Source organism: Haliotis rufescens, unplaced genomic scaffold, assembly GCF_023055435.1.
Source record: "Haliotis rufescens isolate VD_foot unplaced genomic scaffold, xgHalRufe1.0.p SCAF_61, whole genome shotgun sequence".
In the NCBI taxonomy this organism is placed as follows: Eukaryota; Metazoa; Mollusca; class Gastropoda; order Lepetellida; family Haliotidae; genus Haliotis; species Haliotis rufescens.
The window spans coordinates 2,294,033-2,317,858 of NW_025964346.1; the positions used below are offsets into that span (position 1 = coordinate 2,294,033).

A 23,826-nucleotide genomic window follows, 5' to 3' on the forward strand; every position below is an offset into this window, starting at 1 on the left:
ATAAAGTTGTTCATCCACACTTCGTATCCCTACTTAGCACTCCAACTTCTTAATGTCTCTCAAAGAAATGTAGTCTGCTATTAAAGGTTTCTTTTATAAGAAATATATAAAAATATGAAATATATATACGATATAAGTGAAGGTCGTTGATTTTTTGTTAAAAGGTTTACAATCTCCTGAAGCAAGCCCTATCACAACCGACCAGTGAAGATTCCGGGCTAGAATAGGTCTTCAGCAACCCATGTGTGCCGTAAAAGGCGACTAACGGGATCGGTTGATCAGGCATGCTGACTTGGTTGAAGCATGTCATCGATCCCAATTGCGTGGATCGATGCTCATGATATTAATCACTGGATTGTCTTGTCCAGACTCGATTATTTCCAGACCGCCGTCTTATAGCTGGAATATTGCTGAGTGCGGCGTTAAACAACAATCCAACCAACCAACCCTATCCCAACCTGTACACTGAGTAACTGTTCTGCCATGGAAGTACTGCCACGTCCTGGCCACCTGCTAGATGACCTGAGGCATGCGTGTACGCCCACAGCGAGCATTTACCGTTACAGATACACGACATATAATCACATGGCAACAATCAGTTATATGAGAGACTGTTGCATCATCTGATTACACAATCACAGGAGCAATCTAGTGCTTTTTGACACTTTCATTGTAACTGATCTCCCAGAAATGTCATTTTCATGTCCATACAAAAGCTTGCCTGCATGGACCCTACCATTTCTATGAAGTGCTGATACCAGCACTCTGTTTCCGTCGTCTGCTCGTTGAATTGAATTTTACTCAAGACAAGTGTACCGAGTTTTGCTAAATCCAGTCCCTTCTAGACTCAGATACAGCAAATAGAAATTATATTCAATTGGATCAAAAAGTGAAATCCCACTATAATCTACGTAACAAATGGAACTAGGATTGGTCAAAGAGAAATGTTTAATTGTCAGGTAAAGAGTTTATTTTATGTTGATCTCCAAGAAATGGATAATTTGATTTTTTGTGGATCATTTTTTTTAAATAGAAAAATAGAATCGTTGATCCATTCGAACTCTGACACCATAAGGCAGAAATATCGAGATAGTATTGAAATCTCTACTTCTACCAAAATGTAATCCCCTTTTCTCGTCCATGTCTAGACCTCCAGGTGATGTTATATAAAAGTTTCAGAGAAAATGTTTTCACTTTGCATGGAATCATGAAATGCCACGTCACTATCTCCTCAATATGAAAGTATTTAAATAACGATCTTAACAAACTGGGCAGAAAAAAAATCTAATACTTATCGATTATCTTTTAAAGGAAACTGTGACAGAAATACATTAAGGGATAAGTACTGATTTTCTATGATTCCAAGACATTAAAATGCTATTTGAGAAGACTGTTTGGAAAAGAATATAACACATTTTAGAAGGTAGAACCTCGGCTTATCCTTACCCATGAGTTAATTAGCTTCACAAAACATCGGACTGTTCTACTATCACAAAAAGTAGACAAGGAAAATCCCCCCTCCCCCCACCCACCCTCGCTCGTTGGTCAGGACCCGCGACATCAGTGTAACAACCACCAAAACAAAACATTCCGCGGTTTTGACTCTTGCGACATCGGAAACTTACCATATTTAGGTATCCTTAATAGTTCAGTACAATATTTGCAAATGGTGATTCTTCGACATTGAACAACAATAATTATCATTCACTGAAAATAGAGATCTGTTCCACCCTGATCAGATCTACTCACAAATATCTACCTTATTGACAAGCTCTTTTACTTATGTGTTTTCTCCGTCCTCCGGCCTCTATACCAATATTAGGGGAACTATCAGCTACAAGGAAACAGACTCTCATCCGCCAGCAGTGGTATCTATAGCAATATTAGGGGAACTATCAGCTACAAGGAAACAGACTCTCATCCGCAAGCAGTGGTGTCTATACCAATATTAGGGGAACTATCAGCTACAAGGAAACAGACTCTCATCCGCCAGCAGTGGTATCTATAGCAATATTAGGGGAACTATCAGCTACAAGGAAACAGACTCTCATCCGCCAGCAGTGGTGTCTATACCAATATTAGGGGAACTATCAGCTACAAGGAAACAGACTCTCATCCGCCAGCAGTGGTATCTATAGCAATATTAGGGGAACTATCAGCTACAAGGAAACAGACTCTCATCCGCCAGCAGTGGTGTCTATACCAATATTAGGGGAACTATCAGCTACAAGGAAACAGACTCTCATCCGCCAGCAGTGGTATCTATAGCAATATTAGGGGAACTATCAGCTACAAGGAAACAGACTCTCATCCGCCAGCAGTGGTATCTATAGCAATATTAGGGGAACTATCAGCTACAAGGAAACAGACTCTCATCCGCCAGCAGTGGTGTCTATACCAATATTAGGGGAACTATCAGCTACAAGGAAACAGACTCTCATCCGCCAGCAGTGGTATCTATAGCAATATTAGGGGAACTATCAGCTACAAGGAAACAGACTCTCATCCGCCAGCAGTGGTGTCTATACCAATATTAGGGGAACTATCAGCTACAAGGAAACAGACTCTCATCCGCCAGCAGTGGTATCTATAGCAATATTAGGGGAACTATCAGCTACAAGGAAACAGACTCTCATCCGCCAGCAGTGGTATCTATAGCAATATTAGGGGAACTATCAGCTACAAGGAAACAGACTCTCATCCGCCAGCAGTGGTATCTATAGCAATATTAGGGGAACTATCAGCTACAAGGAAACAGACTCTCATCCGCCAGCAGTGGTGTCTATACCAATATTAGGGGAACTATCAGCTACAAGGAAACAGACTCTCATCCGCCAGCAGTGGTAACTATAGCAATATTAGGGGAACTATCAGCTACAAGGAAACAGACTCTCATCCGCCAGCAGTGGTATCTATACCAATATTAGGGGAACTATCAGCTACAAGGAAACAGACTCTCATCCGCCAGCAGTGGTATCTATAGCAATATTAGGGGAACTATCAGCTACAAGGAAACAGACTCTCATCCGCCAGAAGTGGTATCTATACTTTGGGACATACTTGAAACTCTGGAGTAGACGCTATCTACTACACCGACATATTACCTGTACTGGAGTTGGTAGATCGCACACACTGCAAAGTAAAACAGCCGTGAGTCAGTGAGTGCGAATGAAAAATTGTTACATCTAGACGACTCAAAACAAAGGTCCTGATATTTTTCAAAGCTAGAAGTATAAATAAATATCTCATATTAAAATATAAATGATATCTCATATCAAATCTAGCTTGTGTGTCATATGAACGCAAGAAATAGTATATTATATAGAGGCACTATTCATCAACTGGTGATATGTTCAATTTGTGACAGGATCAGATAATTGTATATATTTTCAGAGTTTTATTAGTTTAGATTTTTACTGAATTAAATGTTCAGTCAAGTATGTTTTAAACATTATATACTTCACACTTCAGCTCTCCTAATTCTCTGTTTCAGCTTACTGCATGAGTACTTTGCTACAGCCTCAATCACCTAGTGCACCATCACACAACAGCCTGCCCAGGCGCGCCCCTCAAAGACCCTTTGTGTTTAACGTTCTAGCTTACTGTCTCCAGTTTAAAGGGTTAAGTTTTTACTACAGTATAGATCACATTTGATGTTACTGTCAAACGCACGTATCGCGTATATTGGATATTTTGGCATTCACAATTTGGACTAATTGTGGTGTTTGATTTGTGGACTTTGGAATTCACATCTAAAGGTTGGTCTTTTGATGATATTTTATTGTTTGTACGTATTCCTAGGATTTGTAGGTATATTGTGTTTATGCTGTTGATAATTTGGCTGTTTTTTGTCATGTTGTAAATATTAGCCAGATCATAGTAATTAGTTGTATTTCTGTATGCATTACAAGTGTTATTATTTACGTAAGGTAAATAATTCAGTAAGCGCTAAATTTAGGCCTAAAATATTATTTAACTAAATCTTCAATCACTGTGAAGCTGATGTATGAAAGTATGAAGTATGAAAGTAAGAATGTGAAACATATGTGTTGCTAGGTTACATATTGGTATAAATGAATGTGTAATGTATGAATGTATAATGTATGAATGAATCAGGGTTTTACTATTATATTTTAGAAATGTTTTAAGTTACTCTGCAATAACACTATGTATCTGTTTGTAGTAATATTGCTGCTATCAGATTGGTCTGCACAGTGGGTATATATCATTTATTTGTGGTGCCGATGTAGCTGTATTACTCGAGCAGAGGTCTGTGTCTGGACTGATGAACCCAGGTCCACACACTTGGTGGGTTTACTACGTTTTATATATATTTCTCATATATTGTATATTGTATGTAAACATGATAGTAAATGTATCATGTCACGTTTATGTCACACTATTTATATGATACACATATATAAGTATATATGCGGGTTAAGTATGTTTATGAGATAAGATTATTTAAGTTTTTGATGAGATGTAAGTTTATCAACTAGTAGTTATAGCATTTTCTATATATCATCAAATGTAATGAAATATTTGATGTCAGCATATGTTTATATTTTTGTGAAATGAATGTTTTACAATTGTTTCAGGGTTTAAAGAAATTTATCAGTAATAAATAACTGGCTATAACTGCGAACAACACCTGCGTCTGTCCTTCATATCATGAAGCAGTTCCGGTTTCAAATTTATCAACTAACACGAGTATTCCAGAGTGACAGTCAAAGAATACTGTTTTCTGTGTCATTCACTCTGAAACACGATCATCTCTAATATTTTCTACAGTTGATTTCAATAATAAAATTGAAATTTCTCTGCATGTGAATCTGCTATTATTTTACTAAATGACCAATTCTAAGATTAACTGCATGACTACTTGCTCTATGAAAATACATAATTCAAATATCACTGTCTGCACACATTACAACGTATATAAATTATGTTTGTGTGCATTAAAGAAATAAATACCAACAACACAAATACAACTTACACTACACAATTGCCGCTTTCATAGTGTATCTCAATATATTGTTACCTATCACTGAAATTTAATACTGCATCCATCACAGCTCCAATGTGAACATGATGGTAGTTCTGAAGATAATATCATCTTTGGTTTACAATCTGTCTTATCTTTCCTAGCATCAAATTCTCACGAACGTAATTTACATCAATGTTCAAACATCATAAAAAAAAATAATATGTCAACAATATAAACACGACAATATCAAGTGTTCAACACAAATATACTCACTAGGAACAATATTGTTTAACATCATGAACACAAACATTTCCTTTATCGTAGATCAGTATTAGTTTATTTTAAAACCAACCATCAAACAAGTTGAGGTCAGGTGTTTAATCTTTTCGCACAAGCAGGCCTCGAGACCACGGACGACAGATACAAAAAAAAACATAGCGAAAATTTGAATCTTGCATTTCAATCTCGCGTCATAACAGTCATTGTGTATTCCCGCGTGAGTGTCGCGAGTCCATCACGCAGCCACAGCGCATGTATCGACGTATGGTCTCTGGTCTGAGCTTCGGGCAAGCTGTCACATGCCGCTTCCTGGTTCCTTCTACGTCACAAGCAATCGGATTCAGGATATTTTAAGTGTGTGTATCACATTTCCATTTCGATTTTGCTTAACCATGATCTGCCCCCCGCTCCCCCCACATTCCCCCATCAAAACCCACCACTATCAAGATGAGAATCAAGTACAGACGAGACACCGCGAGAGGTCAGAGCTAGCGTGACCTTCCCTTTCTCATCATCCCCACTGTAGACATAACAAGGCTAGGTCTGTTATGGGCTGTGATAACGACAGTCATTCAGAACATACCTGCGTCACCGCCTCGTCCACAACCGACTGGACTGCGAGTCCTTGGTCCCCTGTCCAGCTGTGACTCGTACAGATGATTAGGATCAGGATTAGAGAAACATTCGTTACCATTGCTGCTAAAGCTGCATACTTTGGATCCATTTTGACGTGAAATGCTGCCGAGGAAAGTATATTCAACACAGTAATCACGTGACGCTTTCTAGCTACCACCACGCCCACATGGATCATTTCAACTGTAGAATGTTTATGCAAAGTGCATATAAATGGAAAATATGTGCAAAAAATCAAGATCCAAATAAATTAAATAAGACAATTTACAAATTAATACAATTTATGGTTGGCAAAGTGATAGTGATTTTTATGTATGTTACATAGCTGCATGTACTTTCGGATCGGATCGGATCTGTGCCTACAAACTAGCCTTACTTCAGGCTCTGTTGGCTGTTGAAGTTGAACGTATACCAAAAGCTGGGCATGATGTTGACAAGTTTGCTTGAGTTCACATGACTGTCTCCCTTTCAGTTTTATCCAAATGACGCATAAAAACGTGGACGTGGACTACGAGCAATAGCAGCTGCGGCTAATTGTGGTCAATTGAGGGGAAGTCGATACGGGGTCAACTCGCCAAGTAAGTTGGAGGACAAATTCAACAATGTTCACCGTAAATACCCCTATAACAATATGCACATATCACCAGCCAATACATGTAGCTACATAATGGGTCATAGATCAAGACAATCGAAGCAGTACTGTGTGTAAAAACGTCTTCAGAAGCTCACAGTATCGATTTTTCTACTCCCTGCTAAGAATGTGTATCGCAAACTTACTAGTGTTTTAGTTATTCCACCGTGCACGCCCCTAAACACGTTGAATCGATGGCACCTGTCCGCCCGACCATCGTCACTCTTTCCGAGACACATAAACCTGATAGTATAATGGGTGGTGTCTGTACCGAATATATAGACTAAAGTCCTTCAGTGCTCGACCCTTCTCTCATGGCGGCGCCTCTCTATGGAACCCCCCTCCCTTCAGCTTCAACAGTGCACCTGGTGTCACTGTGATTAAGTCTGGACACAAACTATACCCTTTTGAACGCTACAACTGAATGTGTATATTTTTATTATCTTACTGTCCCCTCTCTGTTGTGTATATGTACATATGCTGAATTTGCGCATTCAGCATGTCACTCGGTGACCTGGATTTTGCGCTAAACAAATAGCCTAATGATAATAATAACATAGTAGTAACAACGTACAGGTATTCGTCACAATATGCATTTTACCGCGCCCCGTTCGCTGTAGATGACATTGGCATACCAGCGATCTGACTGCCTATAAATTTGATATTTATAATGTTTTCCTCACATCGTCTGCTAAATGAAGGGCGCTATTAACGTAGCACACAGGTAAGTTCTGTGACGCATATTTTCACATGTATTTTCTGTAAAATTTAAAATTTGTTGTGTTTGAATTGAGTGAGGAGTAGCCTAAAGTATCATCGTCGTTGACCATCTGAACAGACTCACATTCCCTTTCCCCATGTTTCAGACATTCTACACGGACAAACATGGACAAGCTTGGTGTCATTGGTGTTACATTGGTGGCAGCGAATGTCATCCTGCTTGTAGCACTGACCGGTGTAGTAATGCACAGACACACAGACAGACAACGGTCACGTGACTTTATCCCTGTATCCCCATATAGTCTTAACACATCGGAGTTCATTGATTCAACTGTAAGTACTCCCGCATTTCAATTAGTTCTTGTATCAAACTACTCATCCTGTAAGAGTAAGAGAAAAAATGTATATCTACCTTATATATCTCAAAAATATATTCAATAACAGTACCAGTCCAAAGAATACTGCATTTGAAAAATTATTACGAAGCTGATTTATCTTATTGCTAATGTATCTAAGGATGTTTTGCAAATAGTTTAATTACATACATGGTTGGTAAAGATAACTGGTAGAATTTCACCTGAACAGTATGTTGAGGTTCTTGTCAATAGTGTATCAACTGTGTCAATAGTGTATCAACTGTGTCAATAGTGTATCAACTGTGTCAATAGTGTATCAACTGTGTCAATAGTGTATCAACTGTGTCAATAGTGTATCAACTGTGTCAATAGTGTTAAAGCATTCTCTCGCCATGACGAAGGTCCGGGTTCGATTCCCCACAAAGGTATAATGTGGGATAACCATATCAGCGCTGTGATATTGTTGGAATATTGCTTAAAGAGGTGTAAAACTTCAGAGACTTCAGAATGAAACATTGCAAGTACATGTATATATCTATGAGAAATAGGAAGTGAGTTCACTGGTCAATATGTTTAAATGGCTGTAGTATGAAGGCAGACTTGTGGATTTCAAGCTTAATTTCACAGTGTATGTGTCGGTACTGATACGTGATAACGGTATTAGCATCTGTACCGGAGCTTGGCAGGGGATCAATGCAGACGATGAAGTCAACCCTGTCTTCACTGAAACATTTACCCCCTAAAACAACCCTGGTTTATGACAAGACATCTATAATCGGTTTTCTGATGTTCACTGTTGAAGCAAGGTGGTGGATGACATTGTGTGACAGACACCTTCGAATGTTTCAGGTGACCAGTTCTACAGAAGAAACAAGCACAGGTAAAGAAACGCTGCATTATCTCCACACACACCCAGCATCACACTTCCTCACCACTGCTTACATTAAATAGTACTACATTCCTGATAACTAATCAGTGTTCTTAGTCCCCACATCATTCTGAGAACCTGTTGTCACAGCGCATACAACCTACGCACTTGATAATTGCAACAAATGTAATATTAAGTCCTAATAAGTGATAACTGAATTATGTAACAGCTGTATGAACTTTGCAACCTTAACCAGTTTAACAGTGCACAGCGACACGTTTAAGTTTGTAAAATGCAAACATCAAAATGGGTTAAATAGACGTTTTAGGCAATTGAATAAATAATACTAACCGTCTTATGACCTACTAACATTTGACTTTATTTACAAAAAAAAATATATGACCCTTCTCATGTTCAACCTCCCATGTTCAGCTCTCAAAATGCAATGGAAGCCCAAAGGTACCACGAGGTACAATCACATTGAAGCAGACGATCAAATCAACCAATCAAAATCCTCAATATTCTTACGAAGATCCCCATTAACATGAAATACACGTGATACGCATATTCACTAACCTGGCCTAAAACGGGCAAAGAGAGTACCATGAATAATACTGTTGTCCACAAAACTGTATAACACGAACAAGTGAGTGAGTGAGTTGGGTTTTAACGCCGCTTTTAAAATTATTCCAGTTATATCACAGCGTGTCAGCTTAATGAGGGAGGAAAGCTCGAAGTGATGCAGGTCTCAGACGTTTACCACTTCGGTGAAACCCACGAGCATGGGTATGGTGCTGATAAACCTAGAAACATAATCGGGGCGAACCGGGATTCGAACCCACAATCATAGCTTTCTGGCGTGTCCAGCGAATCGCGTCGCCTTAGACGACTGGGCCACTCGTGCCCCCGTACAACCCAAGCAAGAAATGTTTAAGTATAACGTATGTACGTAGTACGTTCCGTATCCATATACGCACACTCTTAACGGTTGTATATTCAGGATCTTCCGTCTTATGATGCGTTTAATAGATACTATTCATGTTGTTACAGTTGAAAACCTCTACCTGAGTGTTGCACACATTTACAACACAACAGGTAACCAGGGCAAAGCTGCTGCACATGTCTTCATTAACAGTTCGTCAAGCTACACAGGTAATTCCAACATATTGTGTGACCGAACTGTAAACCTGTAGGTAAATTGAGGATTCCCTCCTCAAACGAAAGAAAATCGAATGCGGTAATAGCACGAATACAGTACTAGTCATGGTGACGGAAGGTATAAATATACCTATCCTAACTATAATTATAAAACGTCAATGCCAGAGAATTATCTATCTCGAGTATCCCGCAAAACACATTCCTTTGGGCGCAAAAGGAAAAAATAGCGGTGAAAATGATAGGAATGGATCGTTAAATATCAGCGATGACATGAGGTGTTCCTGAAAGGTGTAAGCATGTCCTGCTCTACCGGTAGTATGGCCTCTCGCACAATGCGCGTGACAACGTATACGACGTACATCAACTATCATTATTTCTGTACCCCGTGCTTTTTCTTCATCAATTAAGGTGATGATGAGTCGACCCTCACCTGGAGACAGGACATGGATGCAGCCTTCGTCAGTGACAAGATATCCTACAAAGACGGCGGTCTGACTGTGAAGGAGGGAGGCTACTACTACATCTACAGTCAGGTACAGAGACAAACGTGACTGCCCCGATTGTACACACAGCATGTCACTGTTTTATACTCTCTTATTGCAGATCATAACCATTTGTTAAGAAAAATATATGTTTGTAATGTATTACTCATTGTTAATCAATGGTTCCATGTGGTTATTATGTCCAATAATCTAGTGTCATTATGAAGAAGATGTTGAACTGTTTACATTACAACTCATCGCTCGCTTCAGGTCGTTGTGAGGAGGGGAATGGATGGAATTGGCGTAAAACTGTAAACCCTCAATCATTACAGATCGTGTACAGCGGGAACGGGAGCCGGGACTGTGCCTCTGGGTGGATTCTGCACACTGTGGTGAAACAGACGGCGTCAGAGCTGGAGGAAGCACCAACACCCCTAATGAGGAACCTACAGTCCACCCCCAGCATCAGACGGGGACGTCTCGCCTACACCAGCAGCAGCCTCGGGGCCACCTTCTACCTGGAGGCCAACACCAGGGTCAAGGTCATGTCCAGTGTTCCCGGGAACATCCATGTCGGTGCACCTCACTCCAACTACTTCGGGATGTTCCTGATATAATGTTTAATGTTCCCGGGAACATCAATGTGAGCACTGGATAGCTTTCACTTTAACTGCATTTGAACATTTTTCTTGAGTTTGTTATTGTTTTCATTATTTAACTGAAGCATTTATCCATTGCATAAGCTTCTGACATAACAACATGTATGTCATACCCCAAAGACATAAGTATGCAAATTAGATATGCAAATTAGGTAACCGGAAATGGGACTTTTGTCGCCGGTACACGTGAGTAGGTGTTTACAAACAACATGGATACCTTTGATGTTGGAGACAATGTTTTAATAGCTCAAAGGGGAAGTGCTACAGTGATATCCGTGTTGACAAGTGGATATTACAGGTTACAGGTTGATGGTACACCAACGTTTCAACATCGAAACACCAACGTCCAGCACGGCGACCAAGATAGATCGCCCAAGATAGATGGCTGTGGCTGTTGAGGAGGGCATTATCGATGGTGTGGTCCTAGACAATCAAAACAAAAACACAGCCAAGAAACTGTTTTTTAATGAAAGGCCCGATGAAATTCGCCTAATGCATGAAATACTTCCAAACGAACTAGACACACTTCTCTGCAAGTTTTTCATCAGAGTTAAAAAAAACAAATGGCGAAAGTTATGAACCAAACAGTCTAACGGGTTTTCAGAGCAGCATCGAGCAATAAGTGAAATTACACCAGAGATATCATCTGATCCGTTATTAAAGTTTCAATTATTCTGCAAAGGTCTGTTCAAGTATTTTGTTTAAAATAATCTGAGGAATTGTTTTTCAGCAAAGGAATATTCTATAAAGGAGTTAAGAGGTTGTTTATCATGGTTCACAGTAACTTCACACGGCTATGGAAAACGATCAGATTTTGTATCTCATTTCACATTTGTTCACATTTGTACTGACCAAGTTTCTTATCACCCGTGCACAACACTATAGTGTCAAACGTGTTTTTTCACGTGCAACTGGTCACGTTGACAGATTTCGAGGCGGAAGTGTCATGGTGTGGGGTGCTTTCTGTGGCAATGCACGTTCCAGGCTTCTTGTCATCCGTGGCAACCTCAACGCTGCTGCCTACCGCGACCAGGTACTGGCACCAGAATTTTTTCTGCCTTCTGCCCCACGATAATGCCAGACCCCACACAAGGAATTTCCTTCAGAATGCAGGAGTCAAAGTCATGGACTGGCCGTCAAGGTCTCCCGACCACAATCCCATCGAACACGTCTTGGATGCTCTTGGCAGAAGTCTGCACACACTCCAGAACCAACCACAGAATTTGCAAGATCTTGGCACCATTTTGCAGCAACAATGGCGTCGTCTTCCCAATCATGTTTTAACAAGCATCACAGGGTCCATGCGGAGACGTTGTGTGGCAGTTGTCAACGCACATGGTGGCCATACACGCTACTGAACTTGTGTGCCATCAGATTCTCGTGCTTGGGACTTATGATTTAAACTGTTGATGTTATTACCGAATACCGTAGGTGCTTGGAACAAATTATGGTTACCGGCGTTAATTAAAATCCTTCTTTGGACATTAAAGATTAAAAAGTACCTTCTCTGATACATTTGTCCGTTGTATATCATATATGGGATTACTTTTAAAAATGTGAAGTTTTTAATTTGACACAGTATATATACATTTTGCATTTATATACGACAAATTAATGCAATGAATTTATCGAAAACAAGTCAGCAAAACATAAACATAAGAAATCTGTGTTAACAGCAGAGTCATGATACCTGTTTTGCAACATATTCTCCTGATATGAGAGCCAAGATACGGCTGACATCGAACATTAAACTATCCACGATTGTAGTTCCTCACATGTCTATATGGTTTGACAGGCCCAGCTGCACCTGGCTCAGTCAGATGCATATGAATTGATGTCTTGCAGTTAATCCTTCCAAGTTGTCATGATGCTAAACTACATTATTACTATCATATGTGAAAGTATTTCTGGCAATAATATATCAGGCTTTGTATCTCATGGGAGCACATGGCTTATGATCTTAATGGTCACAAGGTAGACACGAGATGCTCCCCGACCTTAGTTTGACTACATGTATAGGGATTTCAAATGTTCTAGAAGTTTTATATTTTTGTTATCTATCTCCCAACAGATAATGCTTGTTTAATTAGACTGTTTTGAAATTTAACCCAATTATTATATATATATAACCAAGAACATTTAATAATTTGTAACACTAATATGGGTGTCTATCAGGAATTCTAAGTATATAAGACACTGCATTACCATGATAATATGTTTTCAGACAAGCATACAGTCAATGTCTATAACCGACTTCACCCCCGTAGCACCTCCCTCCACACCAACCCACCACCAACCCCGTCCCCCGTCCCCCGTCCCACTAGCCCTCTCATGCTACCGGTAGCCCCAATCAGACTGGGATCGATTATGTCTTGTCTAGTGAGACGGGGGCTACAGGGATGGCGCCCTATAAACACATAAAAAACGATTTGAAGAAGGAAACAATGCTAAAACATACAGTATTACCTTTTTTCTTCAAAAGTTCAAAAGTTCAAGCACACATATGTTTTGTATAAATGAAATATGAACATGCACAAACATATTTTATATCACATAAACTCAACAATTATATTTAACAATTTATTTTTGAACAAGGATATATACAAGAACATTCAAAACTTTTTAATTATTTACTTAGGTGAAACCAATAAGCTCTACTCAGAGAATTGCGGCTCCCTAGACGACTGGTTTGCTTAACAAACTTTAACGCCACACTCAGCAATATTCCAGCTATATGATGGCGGTCTGTAAATAAAGTCTGGACCAGACAATCCACCGATTGACATCATGAGCATCGACCCAAGCAATTGTATCAACCAACCCAGGGAGCCTGACCACCCAATACCATTAGTCACCTCTTACGACAAGCGTAGACGCCTTTTACGGCAAGCAATAGGTTGCTGAAGACCAATGCTGACCCAAATCAATTTCTAATCGAAATTATCTTAACCCTCTTGGTGCCAGGGGACCATATATGATCCCGAGAAAATGCCCTTTTTAAACTGTGACTTTGGATATTTAACACTGAGTGCGCAAAGTCAAAACTATAACCATCATCACCTAACTCATCTTAGCTTTAACATCGTGTAACTCATACTTTATACAATGCTACGGATTGCGAAATATGGCGAGATTAGTAAAGTGGCTACCGCTCTTCTCGGCTTTTTTCTGCCATGTTTGAACACCAAGCGAATGACGGCGAATTTTGATTATGCACCCACGTCACATACACGTAAATAATTTCAGACAAAATCCTTGTTCATAAGAAAAAATATGACCTGAGTGGTCAGAAAGACATATTTTTCCCAACTGTATACTTATTCACGTAAACACAAATTCTGTTCACTCCTTTATGAACATTGTCAAGTCTATTTACACGTTTTGTATATTTTTATCGACTATCGGTAATGGCGGAATGGTCGGTACACATGAGAAAACGACAGTGTATATTTCCATTACATTTATGACGTTCATTGAATGAATGTATAACCATCATCACCCTAATCATCTCAACGTTAATATCGTGTAACTCATTTTTTATGCAGTGCTACGGATTGCGAAATATGGCGAGATGAGTAATGTGGTTACCGCTCTTCTCGGCCTTTTTCTGCCATGTTTGAACACCAAGCGAATGAAGGCATTTTTTTATTATGCACCCATGTCACATACACGTAACTATTATTATATCAGACAGCCAATTTGAAAAAGAAATCTGATCGGACTGGTCAGAAAGATTTACTAGTCCCCACTGTACAGTTATTGGCGTAAGAGTACTAACGTTTAGTCGGCCACGGAAGTTTTTTGTTCAAGTATTGCATATGTTTATCGACTGTGTCATGGCGATTTAGAACGGCGCTACATACAAACCGACAGTGCAGATTGTCCTTTTGTTTATGATGCTGATTTACAGAAAATATTCAAATCAAAGATACGGAAAGATAGCTATAATCGTTAATATTAAGTTGGTATGGTGTATATTTATGGGCAGGAGGTTCATGATCAAAACCTAAACATTGAATGGCCAAGCCCGAAGTGATGAACAGTACACGTTCGCATCATAGCAGTGCCGCGATTTCTTGTTTACCGGTTGTCCTACATACTCGCCCGTTCAGACAAATAACTGCTACTTTTTTTCATATGAAATGACTAAGAGTCATGTGTGATTGCTCAAACTACCTGACCGTGTGAGTGACTTGCCCTAACTGTTTCACATTTTGTCGCAAATGGAGATTTCAAAAGTGTGGCCACGACATCTAACGTGAGTCGACGCCATATTGTAAACAAATTGTGTCAAGGTCGGTTCCACATGTGGTAGCTCGGCCCCCCGTTTCTGTCGATGGTACACGCGATACAAACATAATACAACTACTGAAAACATCAACATAACTTCTACAATGATGACATCAATACTTTTTTTGTATTTGGGTTAACCGCTTATGGATACGCTGTGCTGTTAAGTTCGATTTCGATTTGTTTTTCCTTTCATTGAAACTGCGATAATGGCGCTGTGATGGTTTGCTGAAATAGTATTTTCCATGAGTCTAATGTACATGGTACATGCTGTGATTGTAGAAGATAATTGATAACCAATTGTGGATGCATATATATCATCAAATACACATTACTAATCTCTTCAGAAAATGGAATATATTATAGCTCGTTTTCAAACATTCTGCCATGGATACTATTAGATCAAGAATTAATATTAGATTTACAAATTATTTATGTACACTGTACTCTCAATTAACGTATGATAAACTATTGCAAGTCTTCGACTCTTATTTGATATGTCATCTGAAATGTCAGCAATGTGTAAAATTAATTTTATTTCGTTACAATCTGCAATTTTATTCAAATAGGCTAATAGACGGTCGGTGATTTCCCGCCGCTGTGAATTTGTCGTCTGGACAGGTGCGCGTGATTTGACCTCGCGTGTTGTGACGTGGATGACGTCACATGAAACAGCTGATCTAATGTTGTGGTAGTATAATGGACACACGTGGTTTCATTTTCCAAATAACAATATTCTCTTTGACTGTACTAGAAAGCATATCTTGTACATCACGATTGGAAAATGTCTACGGCGACCGACGAGTGAATGAGACTGCTTATCATTTGACTAACAGTGTATTTGGCGCAGTTTTTTAATTTTGGTATGTTGACATGTGCTTTTCATATCTGTTTGAAGGCTTGATATTCCCAAAAAATAATGTGCATTTAGTTGAGTACAGTGAGAAAGCTGTCAAAATGGATCCAATATTAAACAACCTAGATTTTTAATATTTTAGCTTCATCTATTGGAATCTCGAATGGTTCAATTTATAACATAAATAGTAAAAGTAATTAGATCTACTCACAATATATAGATAATCAATTTCGGAAAGACAAAACGTTTTCAGTGTAAGTGTGATTTCGTTTTGATGTTTCATATAGTTATATTTATGTCTTTTTTTCACTCTGCATTATCTAAATTACCAAATACTTCGACCAGTGACATAGTAGTAATTAGATTCTATTTTGTTTTGTATCCTAAGTATGAAATAGATTTTTTTTAATTAAATATTTGTCTAAGAGCAAAATCCATGCATTCCTGTGGGTTTTTTTCACCATTTTAATTTGTATATCTTCCCTCCAAGCTGTTGTTGAGGTAGGCCAAAATTGAGAAAAAAGGAAAGACATAATAGATAATTTTTATTGAAGATTTTGCTGGTTAAATTTTCGAAGTTCAATACCAAGAATATACTTTTCCTTTTATGACAAAAATTCCATTACTTTCATTGACCTACGATCATTATCTATTTCAAACTTTTCCTTTAGTAGAATGGGATGGAATGTGAAAGCAGTGGAAATAAACTATCATGTATGTCCTTAAATGTACATGTACATACCTAGCTAGGTGTAAATACACTTCTAAAGTCGTATTTATAAATCAAATGAATAAATGAAGAAAAAGTGGTATTTCATGGACTGGCCATACATGTATATTTTGAGCAAAGGTCTAAGTTAAGCAGCCAAGTGCGAAATACGAGCTGATACGAGGATGTATGTTTTCTGGTGGTCATAGTGAAACAATGACATATGGCGCCCGAGTTGCGAGTGATCGAAAATAGGTTTGTTGAATAGATTTGCTGTCAATGAAAACGTTTCAACAATTTTGATTGAATCTACATGTACTTACTCTTTGGGGGTATTACGTTAGTATAATCTTGTTAATTATTAAGAAATAACAATGATGCCCGATAATGAGCGATGTCAATTTGAGTATTGTTAAGGCTGTTTAGCGATCTTTCACATTTTGTCCTTTGAAAATGTACGATGTCAATTACCGCGAAGTTGTTTTTATCACTAAGAAAAGAGCACGGTCATTGAAACATACAGGGACGTAACCGGGATTTCTTCAAGATATCCATTCCAAACTGTCATTCGTTTTCTGACATAATCTTTGAAACAGTCTGCGTATGAATAATCACGACCACTTCCGTCAATTTTGTTTTGACGTCAAAAACATGCACAATTTCATCGGGATTTTTTATCGGTAAATATAACTCACGGAAACTTCTCAGTGAATGTGTACTTTATCATAAATATCATAAGTCTATCACTGTTAGGACATGTACTTACCAATGATATGAATTATTGGTCATTTAGATTTCAAACAAGGGCGCTTACTTGACTTTGCTTGCCATATTCGGGTGCGTCCATGTTACGATTAATGTGGAAAGTAGGAAACTTATAATACCAGCACCTTTATCGATGGCTGGGCAGTACATAGATCTTTTCGATTCGGTGACTTTAGATACTGTTGGAAAGACAATCAACTCGAGTTGCATGTTTTACAATTTGGTTACACTGTGTGAAGAAATAAAGACGTTGCAACACTTTTGAAACAATGTATACTTTTTTGTAACCGCGACGTCATCACAGTGCGGCACTGAGCGGTTTGCAGGCTGACTGAGGTCCAGGCACCATGAGGGTTAAAAATTAAGGGCTGTTTCAAGAGATTAGCAAGACCCTTACCCGTGTATCGGACATGTTATAACCACATATTGTCGCTACGAATAAGATTATAAGAAATGAAAAAGGATACCCGTATGTCACAAGGGAACAACTCCAGTATGTAATAATATATCTAATTCTTTGATTGCCAATTACTTTAGATTCAATTTTTATTCAAGAAAGCACGTTTTATCATATTAACGTGAACCGAAAAAGTTTAGATACATATTTCGGGATGTTGAAAAAATATTAAAACAAGTTTTCACATTGCCCTATATTATGGAATGAAAACATTCACAGTTTGACATTCTGACCCTCACTCAATGGCGATCCAAACTCAAGTTGACTTTCCAAAAAGAAACATGTCAATACCAAAAGGTTCGTTGCGCTCTGGAGAAGTTTTGAAGCATGTCATGTATATGGCTGGGACATATGTTAGCAAGAACACGTTTGCCTTAAAATATGTTTATACAACCTGATCAACCATAGCATCGATGAAAGTCGCGGTAGTGTAGTGTTGTAATGCATATTTCGCGACCAGCGTTCAGGTGTGACTTTCTGTTAGTTGCAGTGTCCACATGGCGCCTTACCCAAACGTTGACAGCGGGACAGAACAGACACCTCCAGTATAATAATGTTTTAATTTTCATTGAAATGCTAAGAAAATGCTTAGTCAACCCTGTCTTCACTGAAACATTTACCTCCTAAAACAATCTGGTTTAGGACAAGACATCTATTATCGGTTTTCTGATGTTCACTGTTGAAGCAAGGTGGTGGATGACATTGTGTGACAGACACCTTCGAATGTTTCAGGTGACGAGTTCTACAGAAGAAACAAGCACAGGTAAAGTTACGCTGCATTATCTCCCCACACACCCAGCATCACACTTCCTCACCACTGCTTACGTTAAATAGTACTACATTCCTGACAACTAATCAGTGTTCTTAGTCCCCATATCATTCTGAGAACCTGTTGTCACAGCGCATACAACCTACGCACTTGATAATTGCAACAAATGTAATATTAAGTCCTAATAAGTGATAATTGAATTATATAACAGCTGTATAAACTTTGCAACCTGAATCAGTTTAACAAAGCACATCGACACGTTTAAGTTTGTAAAATGCAAACATCAAAATGGGTTATATAGATTTTTTCGGCAATTGAATAAATAATACGAACCATCTTATGATCAAATAACATTAGACCTTATTTACAAAAAAAATATATGACCCCTCTCATGTTCAACCTACCATGTTCTCAAAATGCATTGGAAGCCCAAAGGTACCAGGAGGTACAATCTCATTGACGCAGACGATCAAATAAGCCAATCAAAATCCTCAATATTATTCCGAAGATCCCGAATAACATGAAATGCACGTGATACGCATATTCATTAACCTGGCCTAAAACGGGCAAAGAGAATACCATGAATAATACTGTTGTCCACAAAACTGTATAACACAAACAAGAAATGTTTTAGTATAACGTATGTTCGTACCGTATTCGTATACGCACACCCTTAACGGTTGTAAATTCAGGATCTTCTGTAGTATGATGCGTTTAATAGATACTATTTATGTTGTTACAGTTGAAAACCTCTACCGGAGTGTTGCACACATTTACAACACAACAGGTAACCAGGGCAAAGCTGCTGCACATGTCTTCATTAACAGTTCGTCCAGCTACACAGGTGATTCCTACATATTGTGTGACCGAACTGTTAAAACCCGTAGGTAATTTGAAAAAAATTCGAATGTGGCAATAGCACGAATACAGTACTAGTCATTGTGATGGAAGGGATAAATATACCTATCCTAACTATAATTATAAAACGTCAATGCCAGAGAATTATCTATCTCGAGTATCCGCAAAACACATTCCTTTGGGCGCAAAAGGAAAAATTAGTGGTGAAAATTATAGGAATGGATCGTTGAATATCAGCGATGACACCAGGTGTTCCTGAAAGGAGTAAGGATGTCCTGCTCTATCAGTAGAATCGCCTCTCGCACAATTCGCATGACAACGTATACGACATATATCTACTATCATTATTTCTGTACCCCGTGCTTTTTCTTCATCCATTAAGGTGATGATGAGTCGACCCTCACCTGGAGACAGGACATGGATGCAGCCTTCGTCAGTGACAAGATATCCTACAAAGACGGCGGTCTGACTGTGAAGCAGGGAGGCTATTACTACATCTACAGTCAGGTACAGAGACAAACGTGACTGCCCCGATTGTACACACAGCATGTCACTGTTTTATACCAAGCGGCTGTCTCTTATTGCAGATCATAACCATTTGTTAAGAAAAATATATGTTTGTAATGTATTACTCATTGTTAATCAATGGTTCCATGTGGTTATCATGTCCAATAATCCAGTGTCATTATGAAGAAGATGTTGAACTATTTACATTACTACTCATCAGTCGCTACAGATCGTTGTGGGGAGGGGAATGGATGGAATTGGCGTAAAACTGTAAACCCTCAATCATTACAGATCGTGTACAGCGGGAACGGAAGCCGGGAGTTTACCTCTGGGTGGATTCTGCACACTGTGGTGAAACCGACGGCGTCAGAGCTTGAGGACATAACGAGGAACCCGCAGTCCACCCCCAGCATCAGACGGGGACGTCCCGCCTACACCACCAGCAACTTCTATCTGGAGGCCAACACCAGGTCAAGGTCATGTCCAGTGTTCCCGGAAACATCCATGTCAGTGCACCTCACTCCAACTACTTCGGGATGTTCCTGATATAATGTCTGAGAAGGCAGTCAGTGTGCACATTGCCTTTGAGCAGATCCGTCGCGACGCGTCATAAGTAGTCTCTTATTCATAAATATGAGATTGAAAATGGTACATGACTTGGGACACCAAGCTGATTGAATTTTGAAATGATGATGACTATGTGACAGTGTTAGTGTGGCTTGGCATTTGCAGAGAAAGCCAGCTTCTCAGGTTACACTTGTGCGTCAAGTGAAATCATCCCCTTCCCAGGAGTTCGAAATCCTTAAAGTCCATCTATCCCTGTTGAACAATCATCGTTTGTGTTTTTAAAAGAAATTTGATGTCTATGTATTATTTGGTGCTTTTTATTGTTGACGGTGTATTTCATTTTTTAAATATCAGTATGATATTTTGACATGTTGGTGTATTGGATTTTTATATATCTTCCTGGAGAGTCGGGGAAATCTGATAGTCAGAGTTTTCTTAGGATCAAACCAGTGGAACTGTTGGTCGTTGTGATTATTTTGACATACAAAGGGTATACTTAAAACAACATAACACGTCATTCAGTCGTGTGTATTACTGTGGCATCATGCAGTCATGTGTCTTTATGTGGCGCCATACAGTCACGTGGCGCCATGTGGCGTCATACAGTCATGTGGCGTCATACAGTCACGTGTATTCATGTGGCGTCATACAGTCACGTGTATTCATGTGGCGTCATACAGTCACGTGGCGCCATACAGTCACGTGTATTCATGTGGCGTCATACAGTCATGTGGCGCCATACAGTCACATGTATTCATGTGGCGTCATACAGTCACGTGTATTTATGTGGCGTCATACAGTCACGTGTATTCATGTGGCGTCAAACAGTCATGTGGCGCCATACAGTCACGTGCATTCATGTGGCGTCATACAGTCACGTGTATTCATGTGGCGTCATGCAGTCATGTGGCGCCATACAGTCACGTGTTTTCATGTGGCGCCATACAGTCACGTGTATTCATGTGGCGTCATGCAGTCATGTTGCGTTATTCAGTCACGTGTATTTATGTGGCGTCACACAGTCACGTATATTTTTGTGGCGTCACGCAGTCATGTTGCGTTATTCAGTCACGTGTATTCATGTGGAGTCACACAGTCACGTGTATTTATGTGGCGTCATGCAGTCATGTTGCGTTATTCAGTAACGTGTATTTATGTGGCGTCATACAGTCACGTGTATTTTTGTGGCGTCATACAGTCACGTGTATTTATGTGGCGTCATAGTCATGTTGTGTCATACAGTCATGTTGCGTCATACAGTCATGTGGCATCATAAAGTCACGTGTATTTATGTGGCATCATACAGTAACGTGTATTCATGTGGTGTCATAGTCATGTGGCGTCATACAGTCATGTGTATTTATGTGGCGTCATACAGTCATGTGGCGTCATACAGTCACGTGTATTTATGTGGCGTCATACAGTCATGTCACGTCATACAGTCACGTGTATTTATCTGGCGTCATACAGTCCTGTGGCGTCATACAGTCACGTCTATTTATGTGGCGTCACACAGTCATTTGGCGTCATACAGTCACGTGTATTCATGTGCTGTCATAGTCCTGTGGCGTCATACAGTCACGTGTATTTATGTGGCGTCATACAGTCATTTGGCGTCATACAGTCATGGGGCCAGCACATGCACCACCCAATTCCGATCTCAAAGATTAACCAGAATCCCTAATACAATCAGGCCTTTCTTTATTTTTACAGAAGGTATTTGACACAGGTTGAATTAATACCATGTGGATTCTCTAAAACTCAAATGATTTGTTGACTTTGTACAATCTCACAAAAGAACCAGACTGAATTCTGTCAAAACATTTGGTTTTTTTTCAATTATCTCAGACGACAAATTTAAGGGAAAACTTCACTCCTCGATCCATGGGGATTTTGTTACAGAACGCGGTGACCACAGATACAGTAACATATCTATCTTTAGAGGTTCAGGGCAATTTGTCGAAAATGAAAGCATTTGCCAATAAGAAAATAATATGTGAAATGCTGGACTTCCTCATTGATAACTTCTTTGTAAAATTTGGGGCGGTCGGGTAGTCTAGTGGTTAAAGCGTTCATTTCCCGACATGGGTACAATGTGTGAAGCCATTTTTCTGGTGTCCCCCGCCGTGATATTGCTGGAATATTGCTAAAAGCGGTGTAAAACCATACTCACTGACTCACTCACTTTGTAAAATTTTGGGGTAAGAGATTCAGGCAAGAAGTAGGCATCCCCATGGGCACCAACTGTGCTCCCCTTCTTCTGGATCTGTTTCCTTTTGCAAATCAATTAGAATTTCTGCTCGGATTGGCAAAGTCACAATAAAGTAATTTGGCCAAGAAGTTTAACCTAAGCCTCAGGTATATCGATGATCTGATTTCGTTCAATAACAGTCCCTTCCACCGAATTACCCACCTGAACTGGAAATAAAGGAGACCAGTGATACCGCCTCATCTGTTTCATATTTAGATCTATGCATACAGATTCAGGGTGACAAAACCCACTCCACAAGACTGCATGACATTTCACAACATGTGAGCTACAATCGAGCATGCTCTTTCTACCAAGATTTCAAAGTGCGTCATACAAGACTTACTCAGACGTTGTTTGATCAAGGTTACAACAGTCAAAGCCTCAGTAAAGCTTTCAAAACGTTTTATGGTTGGCATTTGGAGGACATTTCCAAATTTGAGACATCAGTGACAAAAATTATGTCCGATGCAATTCTCTTTTTTCACTTTGGACAAATGTTCCCGTGTTTTTTTCAGCTGACCAATTGACTTGCCTTTGGATTTGTGTGTGAGGGGTGACACCGGTGGTCCAGGACACGCTCACCTTTTCGCGAACACGTGGTATCATCTCCAGTTGATGTTGATTCATAAACACTTGCTCATGATATAGTCGGAATTGTAACATCGGCTCTCCTTTTTGCAGAGATTTCTTATGAATGTGAAAAGAGTTTTGTCGCTTTCATTTCCAAGAAATTAGAAAATATACAAGATCAATATAATGAGAAAGCGCCCTGAAACACAATGTATAGACATGGACCAATCATTGAGAAACCAGCATCTTGAATTCAGAAAGGGAGAAATAAAACGTACAGAATTAGTAAGTCAGATCTACAATGAAGTTTAGTGTTGTATACAACAGATGGTCTTTAAGTAAGAAATTTTTATGAAAATATTGTGTCTAAAATTTTGGGTCAACCTTCGTTCGGTTTACCAGGGAATCTGTATGATTTTATATACTCCAAGTTTTACCAAGGCCTGTTTCATAT

At 39.2% G+C, this 23,826-nt stretch overlaps 2 protein-coding genes across 10 annotated transcripts in view; one reads left to right on the plus strand and one right to left on the minus strand.

Moving 5' to 3' along the window:
- The window catches only part of LOC124118679 (lymphotoxin-alpha-like), a 155,232-nt gene that overhangs the window by 16,855 nt on the left and 114,551 nt on the right, over positions 1 to 23,826 (plus strand). For 3 of the 9 annotated variants that reach the window (XM_048386894.1, XM_048386893.1, XM_048386895.1), the window contains exons 2-7: positions 6,372 to 6,477; positions 7,397 to 7,583; positions 8,456 to 8,486; positions 9,525 to 9,626; positions 10,041 to 10,165; positions 10,447 to 10,452. In XM_048386894.1, coding sequence (XP_048242851.1) covers positions 7,416 to 7,583; positions 8,456 to 8,486; positions 9,525 to 9,626; positions 10,041 to 10,165; positions 10,447 to 10,452 — 432 coding nt within the window. In that variant the 5' untranslated portion in view covers positions 6,372 to 6,477; positions 7,397 to 7,415. Of the gene's footprint in view, positions 1 to 3,270; positions 4,309 to 5,605; positions 5,623 to 6,371; positions 6,478 to 7,210; positions 7,255 to 7,396; positions 7,584 to 8,455; positions 8,487 to 9,524; positions 9,627 to 10,040; positions 10,166 to 10,446; positions 10,453 to 18,582; positions 18,614 to 19,361; positions 19,465 to 19,859; positions 19,985 to 20,275; positions 20,282 to 23,826 lie in introns of those variants that run through there. The other 6 variants (XM_048386892.1, XM_048386896.1, XM_048386888.1 and 3 more) reach the window with 6 other exon arrangements.
- The window catches only part of LOC124118680 (lymphotoxin-alpha-like), a 40,392-nt gene that overhangs the window by 10,713 nt on the left and 5,853 nt on the right, over positions 1 to 23,826 (minus strand). The window contains exons 2-3 of the mRNA XM_046480894.2: positions 5,850 to 6,004; positions 3,105 to 3,132 (exon numbers count right to left, since the gene is read on the minus strand). Of these exons, the coding sequence (XP_046336850.2) occupies positions 3,105 to 3,132; positions 5,850 to 6,004 (183 nt within the window). The remainder of the gene's footprint in view (positions 1 to 3,104; positions 3,133 to 5,849; positions 6,005 to 23,826) is intronic.